Genomic DNA, 12,549 nt, shown 5'->3' on the forward strand with positions numbered 1-12,549 from the left:
CTTCCCTGGATATGGAAAGGGCGCCACAGGATGTGTCTATGATGGAGGCATGGGTCTGATAGGTCCCTGGTGCCCCTCAGTGGTACCTGGTCAGAGAAGCATGAGTCATCATCTAAACTATTCATTTGGAAAGCAGAGGAGGCATGAGAGAGAGTCCAGCGGCAGGGTTCTTCCAAAGCCTGCAGAGGTTCCTGCAGGTTTTGCTCTTAAAGGCATCTAAGGCTATTGACCTCTACGAGCTGGGGTCTTGGACTTTGGACCAGAGTAGAGTATTCTTGTCTCAGGAGACACTGAAACTAAAATATAGAAGTTGCTGGCAAGCCTGGGTCTGAAAAGTCAGGGAGGAGAGGGGAGGGGGGTATCAGTCACTGTAGAAAGAGGATGAACAATGGACATTGACAGTGAGGAGACCAAAGCTAAGGAGGTGAAAGAGGTACAAGTGCCCCTTGGCCTTATGCATTGAGGTGAGGTTGCAGCCTAGCTTTCAGGGTCCTGAAAGAAGAGACCCTTATAATAAATTTTGCAGAAAATGTGGTCATAAATGTCCACCTTCTCATTGGGAGAAATAGAGAAGGTATCACAGGAGGGGGAAATGTATGAGTAAATGTTGTATGTTGTGAGGTAAGCGTAGAAAAGAATAAGTTATTCTCGTACTATCAGGAATTTTCTACTTAAAAAAATCCTGTCTCTTTACAAATGATCCTGAATAGTTTATTCTAACCACTTATTTTGCACTAGAGATAATGACTTGGGCGGGGAGGGGAGTGGGTAGTCTCATTTAGGTATGATTTAATCATCACCAGCGAGCTGAAAAGAGCTTCGATAAATATATTTTCAAGACAATGATGATGAGAATGAAGTTACCTCAGAAAGAAAAATAATGCCCCCTCTCTCGTTTTTCTCCCACCGCTTCCTACAGTATGTATTTCAGGGACAGGAAAGTCGCATAACTTGCTCGGCCATTTCTTACCTCCTTCCCCTTAGTCAGAGCTCCCAGATCTTTGAGAGAGGCTGCATTCCCTGGCAAAAAAAGATTTATATGACGAAATGGTTTACAGCTTTCTGGCCGCAATTGTACATTTGCCTCTGAATGGACAGACTACAGACACAGTGGGCCTCAGGAAGCTGCTGGGTGTGCTCTGGCACATTGATCCCAATTGTATGTGAACCATGTGTTGACAACACAGTTTAACCCAAAAAATATCCTTTGCTAGTCTTTGTGATTTCAGACAAGGCTGGGTGGAATAGAGCTATGCAATTTCAGCTGCCAAGCAAAAAAACCCAAAAAAATGCTTGGAAGGCCCTCTGCACATTTTGTTGGCTTATGGAAGAAGAAGGAAGGTAGAGAAAAAGAAAGGATACTGAACTGACTGTGAGTCTGGATTTCTACTTTTGCTGCAGTTTGACAGCCATGCAGCACTCAGCCTCTCAGCCTCAGCTTCCTCATCTGTAATCTGGCTGCTGGGTTTGGTTGAATTGACAAGTGAGTCCTCAATAATCAGATTGGTGGGGAGGAGGGGGCAGTGGGGTCGCAGGCTGACCCCTGGAGAGATGATTTGCCTCTCTCTGTAGCCCTCGGCAGCATTCACGTGTCAGAGCTCAATGAAGACCCCACTGCTTGGCTGTCCATGACTGCAGAATCTCATGCCACTCGTGGGCAGCCCTCGGGCCAGCCTTGTGACTCTTCTTGATCCATCCCATTATTGGAGGGACAGGGACAACAGAATGATTCTAGGGAGTGGAATCCAGCCCCAGTGAAGCTTCCCTGGATATAGAAAGGGCGCCACAGGATGTGTCTGTGATGGAGGCATGGGTCTGATAGGTCCCTGGTGCCCCTCAGTGGTACCTGGTCAGAGAAGCATGAGTCACCATCTAAATGGGGTCATTCTGTGGAGAGACCAGAAACCAAATATTCCAGCTTGGACAGAGCACCACTGGCTGAAGAGTAAAATGGGGGGCAGGACAGGACACTGGAGAGAGTTCACGCACAATTGCAAGTAAGAAGGGGGCCAGTCTTGCCCCCAGCGATCTCTTTGAGATCTCTAGAAATAGGATTTAGGCAAATCAAGCCCCTCATGAAGGTCATTACTTACTACTATTCGGGAAAGGTGAAACTTAAAAGGGTTTGAAAAAAGGAGCGCTTGCTGCACAACTTGCCCTTAAAATCTACCATGAAATCAAGTGCATACCTTCCTCTGTGTAGGAGCTACCAATTGTTGTACACACTGGGAAGAAAATATTTCAGAACTCCAACCTCTTGGTAGAGCCAGGTGCCTTTTCTGAGAAACAAGTGTGGACCACCTTGAAAAGAGCTGACTACAGAAAATCACTTAATGTCTAGCATGGTAATGGCTGCTGCATCAAAATGCCAGTTTCTCTCCACATGAAACAGAGATGCATTACCTAGGTTATTTTAGCGTGCTGGTCTCAAGGCTATGGTCTCTGTAGAAACATTCTAAGAGATCTGATACACCAGGACACTGCTGTTGTGCTTTGCGTGTTTTGCATTTGTGGATTCAGAAATGAAATAGGATCATTTTTGTGACATACTACAAATCCAGCATAATAGAGCTGGAGAGTGAAGACTGGGCGTGCAAGGGTGAGCAACACATGGGAAATCGAGAAAGAAACAAAGATGATGGGAATTTAATTACTTATGCCATTGATGAATTGGGGAAGTGGGAGTGAGGGATTGTGATTATCCACTTCAGTGGGTGTTTGAGGAAAGAAGGGCATCTAGTGAGCAGTCGCGATCTGATGGTGTGAGGCATGAGAGTCCAGCGGCAGGGTTCTTCCAAAGCCTGCAGAGGTTCCTGCAGGTTTTGCTCTTAAAGGCATCTAAGGCTATTGACCTCTACGAGCTGGGGTCTTGGACTTGGGACCAGGGTAAACATTCTAAGAGATCTAATACACCAGGACACTGCTATTGTGCTTTGCGTGTTTTGCATTTGTGGATTCAGAAATGAAATAGGATCATTTTTGTGACATACTACAAATCCAGCATAATAGAGCTGGAGAGTGAAGACTGGGCGTGCAAGGGTGAGCAACACATGGGAAATCGAGAAAGAAACAAAGATGATGGGAATTTAATTACTTATGCCATTGATGAATTGGGGAAGTGGGAGTGAGGGATTGTGATTATCCACTTCAGTGGGTGTTTGAGGAAAGAAGGGCATCTAGTGAGCAGTCGCGATCTGATGGTGTGGTTTACTGTAAAGACAAACTGAGGGAGAGCCTTCACTGCCTAATCAACTAATTAGAACCATCAACGTGTGGATGATAGTATTGCTAGGACAATACTATTTTGGGGTAAGGATGACAGAAGGATTCCAGGGTGGCATGAGAGTTCTGGGCTGAGAAACAGAGACAGAGGTCTTCTCGTGTGGGTGGGATTAACCCAAGTGGTGATTAGGGATAGGCTGGGCCTCAGGGGAAAGCAGGGACCCATAGCTCTTTGCAACGTCCTGCTTGTAGAGATGAGGCTGTTGGTCCCTCCTGACCTGGTCAAGAGGGCATGAGGGCTGGATCGGTGGAGTACCCCCCAAGCCCAGTGTAGAGTATTATAGGTGGTATTGCAAGCATGGACAGGTGAACCCAAGAGGCTGTTGCTCCTTTTCTCTTAATTCCTTTTTGCCCCTTCCCTCATAGATTAGAGTCACGTGAGTAGTGGACCCTCAACAAGTAGTCCTTAGCACACTAGCCAGATTCAGTTTTACTCGAGATTCTTGTTATATGTAAAGTAATACAGGTCCTGAAAACTGGCATAGGTGCTCCTCCACTCTCACCCCATGACCTCAGTTTGGGACTTGGGTCTTTGTACTGTTTTTCAGGGACTGTTTTGAGCGTAACTGTCCTGATAAACATAGTGATGGTACCACTGTAAAAGACCTCAGAGTTGAGGATAGGATGACTATTAAAGTCATAATTTAGTTTAATTATCTGTTGACTTCAGTTTTTTGTACACATATGGATGTCTCACACACACGCAAATACACACACACACTTCGGGCTGTTGGAGACACTCACTCAGATTTCATACACACTTATTTAGGTGTCCAAACACTCAGGTTCACATTTGTCTGGATGGTACACCCGCTCATTCAGAGAGTATATACATATTCGCTCAGCTTTCAGACACCCAGGTCCTACAGATCCTCATCTGGACATCGTTCACACTCAGATGTAGTTTGTACTCCCAGAGAGGTTGGCCACGTTCACTCACATGCACTCTGGGCTGTTGAGTTCTTGTCCAGATGTGCACAGCAGAGAGCAGGCATCTCATTGAGCTGCTGCTCGCCTCCACTCACATATCACTCATCCAGGGGCAGCACTCACATGCCCATTTGTTTCCCATCCGCACTGCTGACCGTCCCCATGCTCAAGGAGATCCAGGGGAAGACCTGACATATTGATTGTGTCATGTTTCCTTGGGTCAGTCCCTCTGTAGCCTTTTTTCCCTAATTAAATAATCCTGTACCTCTGTCTCCACCAAGTTGTGCTTCTTAACCAAGTGTCTTTAGATGGGTAGTCTGATTGAAGAATGGTAGCACTCACCACGTTCCATTTTTATAAACCATGTGTTCGTTCACTGTGCCATCTTTAAATGATTGGTTTGAGACCATTGCTGCAATCACTTCATTAATTTGCAAAAGTTCCTGGAGGTACTCTTAGGATAATTGGCTTAAATTATGAGTCCCAGAGATATGTGCAATAAAGATCTTAAAAAAAATGAGCATTTATTCGAGAGAACTACAAACTGGGCATTTGAAGAGATAGTAAAATGTTATCAAAATTCACAAAATTTAGGATAACTTTTATAAAAGGAGCCTACACATTTGGCATACCGTTGGTGTTTTAAAAAGGCTCGGTCATCTCTCTTCACACATTAACACCTTCTTACAGTCCTTCTAAGTTGAAGGGAATGTGTGAGATCACTAGACAGGAGCTCAGAAGAATCACTGTTTATCTTGATTAGGGTTTCTGCATCCTGTCAGGTTGGGTTTCATGCTTATTTTCAATTTTAGTCCAATTTGGTCCATCTGAACAAGCATTCACTGATCACTATATAGGTATCAGGCAACCTGCTGAGCAGTATGTGGATGGAGGAGAGTGATACAGAGATAACTAAGCCTCAACTTCCACTGCCTAAAAGGTCACAGTCTAGACCTAGAAACAGCAGTTGCATGCTTATGTTATTGCCATCCCGAGCAGATAGCCATTAACGAGCAGTGGAGGAGCAGAGTAGGGGGAAAGTCATTCAGATTTGGAGGATCTATACCGGCTTCATAGAGGAGATGAAAGATAGGCTTAGCCTTTAGAGAAAGGCTTCCGCAGGCAGAAGTTGAATGAGAGGGCATTGCAGATGGAGGAAGCACGAACTGGTGATGACATAGGCTGGGATCCAAAGGAGGTTTGTGCAGTAGCATGGGGTCTGCAGCAGCTGCAATGAGGGGTTTACCATAAGACTCTCTGAGGGGTAGACTAGAAGCCAGACACAAAGTGCCCCAAAGGTCAGGATGAGGAGTCTAGGTAGTCTCATTTGAATAATGGAGAGCCTATGAAAGTGCTTGAAGGGGGACAGTGTTTATGTTTAGGAAGGTCAGTGGATTGACTGGTGAGTTGATCCAATCAGAGGCAAAGAGACTAGCTGAGTTCAGCTAAGAGGTGGGGAAGTGCCCAACCTCAACAGTTTGATGGGAGGAGAAAAAAAGGGAGGGGCAGGTTCAGATTGCTGATGTCAAGTCAACAGAGCTTGTTGATTAAAGCAGAGTGCAAACCAAGGATGCAGGAAATGAGAATGAGCCCCGTGTTCAAGATCTGGCCACTTGATGAGCAATGCTACCCTCACTAAGGAAAGAAATGTAGAAGGAGGAGCATGCAGGTTTGTAGGGGTTGAAACTGAATTGCATTTTTGGACATACGCAGTGTGAGCTGGCTTTGGAACATCTAAAGGGAAATCTGTTTCTACAGAGCAGCGGGTTTATAAGTCTGAAGCTCAGGAGGGAGGTTTAAGTTGCAGACAGAAGTGACGATGATGAGTAAAAGTTCATCCCTTCAGGCAGTTGCTCATCTGCCTCTCCTCTTTCCTGTCCAGTGTTTATCAGCTGGTTGTCAAGGAGGAGCGACTTCAGAAGTCACGGAGGGCAGCTGACATCATTGAGTGCTTTTCGGTGCCGGTGAGCTATAGGAATGCCTCCAGCCTCGATTCTCTACACTACTTTGCTGCTGAATTGAAGCCTGCCAACCTGCCTGTCACCCAGCCATTTACAGTGGGTGACAACAAGACATACAATGGCTACTGGAACCCACCTCTTTCCCCTCTGAAAAGCTACAGCATCTACTTCCAGGCACTCAGCAAAGCAAATGGAGTAAGTATGGCCACGTGGAGGCCATGTCTTGCCTTGTTTTTCCCTTCTTAAATGAGAAGGCAGCATGGCTTTAGAGCAGAGGTTGACAAACTAAGGCCCGTGGAACAAATCATCCTGACCCATGCCTTTTTTTGTGAGTAAAGGGTTGTTGTTGTTGTTTGGTTTTGAATACAGTGACGCCTATTCATTTCCAAGGTCTGTAACTGCTTTGATGCTACAGCAGTACACTTGAGTAGTTGAGACAGACTCTGTGCTGCATAAAGCCTAAAATATTTACTATATGGCCCTTTACAGAAAAAAATTCTGAGACCCCTGTATTAGAGGATAGAAAGGTGTTTCACTTGGGCAAATCATATGCAGATCCGAGTCTTAATTTCCTCATCTATAGAAGAATACCTATAAATTTGATATCTATTAATGCACTAAACATGTTTCAGTTAATCAATGACTGCTAACCCCTTTATCATTACCATTAGTCACATTAGAAGGTATTTTTCTCCCAAAGACAAGGTAACCTTTTTGTGTCAAATATTTTTTTGGTTACTGAGTAGTACCAGTCATAACATTACAAAATCACAGGGCTGTAAGGGATCTGAAAGGTCATCCAATATCTCCCTCCCTCCCCCTACATACAAAACAGTGCTTCAGTCAATATTACAGTATCACAGTTAACTGATGTTAATGATTATTCTTTTTTTAAAATTGAAGTATAGTTGATTTACAATGTTGTGTTACTTTCTGGTGTACAGCAAAGTGATTCAGTTATATATACATATTCTTTTTCATTATGGTTTATTACAGGATATTGTAAATAGTTCCCTGCACTATACAGTAGTACCTTGTTGTTTATCTGTCTTATATATAGTAATGTATCTGTTGATCCCAAACTCCCCCAACCCCTTTCCTCTTTGGTAACCATAAGTTTGTTTTCTATGTCTATGGGTCTATTTCTGTTTTGTAAATAAGTTGATTTGTATCATTATTTTAGATTCCACATATAAGTAATATCATATGATATTTGTCTTTCTCTTTCTGACTTACTTCACTTAGTATGATAATCTCTAGGTCCATCCATGTTGCTGCAAATGGCATTATTTCATTCTTTTTTATGGCTGGGTAGTATTCCATTGTGTGTGTGTGTGTGTGTGTGTGTATATATATATATATATATATATATATGCACACATATATACCACATCTTCTTTGTCCATTCAAATGATGAACATTTAGGTTGCTTCCATGTCTTGGCTATTGTAAATAGTGCTGCTGTCAACATTAGGATGCAGGTATCTTTCTGAATTAAGGTTTTCTCTGGATATATGCCCATGAGTGGGATTGCTGGATCATATGGCAACTCTATTTTTAGTTTTTTAAGGAACCTCCATACTGTTCTCCATAGTGGCTGCACCAATTTACATTCCCACAAACAGGGTAGGAGGGTTCCCTTTTCTCTACATGCTCTCCAGCATTTATTTGATGATGTTAGTGCTTATTCTTGAATACCTCCAATGACAGAGAACTCACTTCTTTATGTGGTAACTTTGCTGAGCTTTGTGGAGGCTGTGGCTCTAAGAAAGCTTTTTTTTTAACTGCCTTAAATATATTGTTTATTGTAGCTTCTACCCATTGCTCTTGATCCATACTTGTAGGTCCCAGTATAACCAGTGCAATCACCTTCTCAGGTGGTATTTTTTTTTCAGTTACATAAGAACTTTTCCACCATTCACTTCCCCTCTATACACACACACCCATCTGGTCTTATGTTCTGCAAGCTAACTATCTTTTTTTTTTTTTTTTTTTTTAAGCTTTTATTTATTTTTATAAAAAGTTTTTTGAGCTGAAGGGAAATGATATCAAGTACAAATTTACATCTATTTGAAGAATACTGGGAATGGTAGATATGTGGTAAGATATAAAAGACTATAGTTGTCCGTCAGTATCTGTGGAGGATTGGTTCCAGGAGGCCCCACTTATACTAAAGTCACACAGATTTTTTTTTTTAACATCTTTATTGGAGTATAACTGTTTTACAATAGTGTGTTAGTTTCTCCTTAACAACAAAGTGAATCAGTCATACATATACATATGTTCCCATATCTCTTCCCTCTTGCGTCTCCCTCCCTCCCACCCTCCCTATCCCACCCATCTCATGGTCACAAAGCACAGAGGTGATCTCCCTGTGCTATGCGGCACAAGCTAACTATCTTTAAGTTCCTCTTATACTCAAGTATTTTCCATCTAGGATGCTTTTGTGGACATGTTTCAGGTTGCCATATTTCATTCAGCAAATAGATAATGAACAGTGACGTTTGCTAGACCCGATTGTTCGTATGAAGATTATGTATTATGTGCCCTCAAAGAGCTTCTATAAATGTAAGGGAATCTTATGTGCCATGTTCCACAGTGTCTCTGGAGAAGTGAGAGGCTCACTGGAGAAGGGAAAGCTGAGACAGAAGCAAGATTTGGTGAAGTTCTTACAGAACAGCCTGTGGCCAAGCTAGTCTAGTCTGTCAGTGGCAGTCATTACCTTATGAGAAACCTGGATTGAGAAACTAATTAACATTTAAAATGTCCACATACCCATTTAGATTCCACGTTGGTATTTCAGTTCTGCATTCATTACTAGTTCAAGCAACATTCCTCACAGAGAGTATAAAACTACAAAAAGAAGCCAGACTGCCTTCCACCTGTCCATCTGGTCCCTCTGCATGCAACACTCTGATGTATTGAGGAGGAAGACATAAAGATGGCCAGAAGCATCTGGGAGCTCATCTTGTTCTTGGTTCTCTGCATCCCATATGAGCCAGTTTCTTGGTTCAGCACAACCCTGAGAAGGGATGGCTTTCCCTGCTCTTGGCAACATATCAAGAGGTGCTGTTGGGTTTCCATGCCGTGGAGTGGAGTCGTAGCTTCATTCAATTCACCTGCTATCACATTCCTACCAAGATTCTCCTGAAAACCCAGCAACAGACCAAGTTTGTAGAACCCAGGAAACTGGAAAATGGACCCCAGGAGAGACTTCCCCAACCTGAGCATGGTAGGTCCTAGAAGAACAGCAGATGAGGCAGGAGGACTACTGGAGGTCTTGCTCCCCAGACATCGTATAATAGAAACCGTTTTCAAGACATGCGGTTTTTGCCATTGGGAAAAAGTCACCCCACTGTGAAGCTACCTCATCTAAGAAGCAGTTTCTACTGCTGCTTCCGAGATAAACAAAGCCATTTAATTACTCATGCCTCTGATCTCACCCCATGTGTACACCCATTTGGGAACTAAGGTTTGCTGTAATGAAACACGAGGGGGAATGGAACTGGATGGGTGCTTATGCCAGGTGTCTTGAGGGTGTAGTCGGCCTCACAGGAACAGCGAGGAAAAAGCTGTGGGAGCTGGCACTCGGAGTATTGTATTTTTCTAGCAAGAGAAAAAACATGCACCATTTCAAATTACTGTGTAGTATTAAGTTTTACCGAGAAGAGTTGTGTGGAAGGGACACAGGAGCAGGAAAGTCATTCTCGGTCTAACACATCTCTGCGTGGCTCCCTCAGATTTCGCCGTATCATAAAGGGCGGAAAACAATGCAGTTAAGCCTGGAGGATTTTTGAGGAAAAAATGTTATAACCCACAAATTTCTTATCAGCCAAGTTGTTGTTCTTGTATAAATGCATCATAAAGACATTCTCACCATCCTGAGGGTCCCACAGGTCCTGCTTCTAATAAATCATTCAAAGAGCAACTGACCAAGCAATGAATCAAAATAAAGAAATCAAGAATAGAGAAATATGAAATAAAAAGACCCACAGTGAGCATGGAAACTATTAAATATCACATTAATGCTAAATAATTGCTCTAAACATGTTACAAAGAGGTTAATATTAAAAGCAATTACTTAAAAGATGTATAATGTAAAAAGTTAACAGTTGTGATATGGGTCTGTAATTCACTCTTATGTCGACAAAAACTAAGGAAGAGTTGGAGGATTGATGAATGTAATTAAAAATCTGCTAATTTTCCCACTTTAGACAGGATAGAATAGCTAATGACTATTTTATTTTTGATACTAAGATTTTTTTAAAGTATACTTTTTTGGAACATAAAGGCGGCCTTCCAATCTATCATAGAAAAGCCAGAAGACAACAATCTGCAAAGAAAAGGGGGAGAAATAAAGGAAACTATAAGTAAACATGAAAATCAGCAACTATAAAGCAAGCCAGAAAACAGAAGCACTATATATTTTTTTAAGTGATGCTTTACTCCCTTCATAAAGGGGTAAAATGTCTTGAGTCAAGTAAAAACCAGAATTCAGCAAATCTATATCACTAGAAGATTAAAAACAAAGGTTAGGGCAAAGTTATATTACATTTAAAAAATTAAAGGAAAGCAGAAATGGCCATTTGTTGCAGGATGGTTGTGGGCAAGGTTGAATGATTTACTATCAGTCAATTTCATTGCTTCCAATCCCACCTACAAGTTTCAGTCAAAACAGAGTAAGAGAATTTTAGGGTTCAGATATATTTATTCTGTGAATAGTAAAGATGTTTTTTCAGCTTAGCAGAGTGGCTAAATATTCAGCCTTTACAATCAGACTGCCTATACACAGCACCCTAGTAACTGTGTGACTTTTAAGTAACCTATTAAAAGAGTTAGATGTGACTGATAAATTAATTAAGGAAACATCTAGCAAGCACACACTCTATGTCCCCCCCCCCCACAAAAAAGGCACCTTTTTTGAGCGCTGGGAATAAAGCAGTAAGCCAAACAGACAAAAAATCCCTGCCCTCATAGCATTTACATTCTAGTAAGGGAGAGACCAAAAATAAATAAGTAAAATAATGTGTCAAATAATTAGTCATTAGGTTTAGAAATGTGGAGGTCACTCATTAAATCTTGACTATTATTAGGATGGGAGTAAAGATATTTTGTAAACTCTACAGTGAACTATATAAATGTGGAGTGATTTAATCCAGCCCTATAAAAACCATGGAGAGTCCGAGTGTGATGTCCATTATGAAGCATGGTGTTCAGAGTCCTTGCAGGCACTTTCATGAAGTGTGAGTTGTTCACAGGCACTTGCGTTTGGAATTTTGATCAGATTAGTATTGGGTTGGCCCAAAAGTTCGTTCGGGTTTTTCCATAGCATCTTACGGAAAAACCCAAGCGAACTTTTGGGCCAACCCAATATCCCATTTACCCATTTATGCTTTCTTACAGATAACAAGGTCAGTCCCACCTGTTGAAGCACTGTCTTTGGTGCTGAATTCTCAGCATCTGTCTTTCTTGCGAATCAGGCCATATTGTAACTATTTGTTTTGGGTACAACAATATTACGGATCTATAGCGGTTAAGAATTGGATGATTTTGAGGTGTCATCTAATCTACACCAGAAGCCAACATAGAAATCTCTAATAAAGTATTCTTGGCAAGGCATTATATAGCCTCAGCTTGACCACTGCAATTCTCTGGAGGGAAAGAGTTGATTCCTTTGTTGGACAAGAAAAATTGTTAGAACTTTCTCCTTTCTATAAAGCCAAATTCTGTCCCCTTAACTCTCTACTCTTGGACACTTGTATTGATTTGAACAAATCAAATCATCCTTTACCATGTCAGCCTTTTGGAGAAAATACGACAGTATCAACTACCATCCCAGGCCACCCAGGCCATCTCTCATTGATATTTAATATGCAATTACTTCTATTTCTCATATGGCATGATTTCTGTATCTCTTTCATCCTGTTTATTCTGTTCTCTCATCGACAGACTCCTTTTACTCCCTTAAAAAGGGGTAACCAGAACCTAGCATTGTACTCCAGATATAGTTAGACCATGCCTGCTACATTTCAACTACCCCTCCTCTCTTGACCATTTTCTAAGACATTATTTCTCATACATTCCCAGATATTTTTCTCACTTCAGGGACCTCTCGCAGGCTGCTATATTATCCACGTCTGTCTTCTTCATTCTTTGAAGAACTAGTACCTTCTCAGTTTTCAGGCCTCATCTTCAATGTCATATCCTTTGGGAACTTTCCAATCATATTATCTGAGAGCCATCCACACCAATACTCACTATATGTTAACCTGTTGTTTTTATTTACAACATTGTGCATATTTTTTTAACATCTTTATTGGAGTATAATTGCTTAACAATGGTGTGTTAGTTCCTGCTGTATAACAAAGTGAATCAG

The 12,549-nt window shown here is 41.8% G+C and overlaps 1 protein-coding gene across 2 annotated transcripts in view; it reads left to right on the plus strand.

Moving 5' to 3' along the window:
• Positions 1-12,549, plus strand: part of PTPRT (protein tyrosine phosphatase receptor type T) — a 1,083,615-nt gene that overhangs the window by 838,740 nt on the left and 232,326 nt on the right. For both annotated transcript variants that reach the window (XM_024128402.2, XM_024128403.2), the window contains exon 12: positions 6,095-6,368. In XM_024128402.2, the coding sequence (XP_023984170.1) occupies positions 6,095-6,368 (274 nt within the window). The remainder of the gene's footprint in view (positions 1-6,094; positions 6,369-12,549) is intronic.

Source organism: Physeter macrocephalus, chromosome 14, assembly GCF_002837175.3.
Source record: "Physeter macrocephalus isolate SW-GA chromosome 14, ASM283717v5, whole genome shotgun sequence".
Classification (NCBI taxonomy): domain Eukaryota; kingdom Metazoa; phylum Chordata; class Mammalia; order Artiodactyla; family Physeteridae; genus Physeter; species Physeter macrocephalus.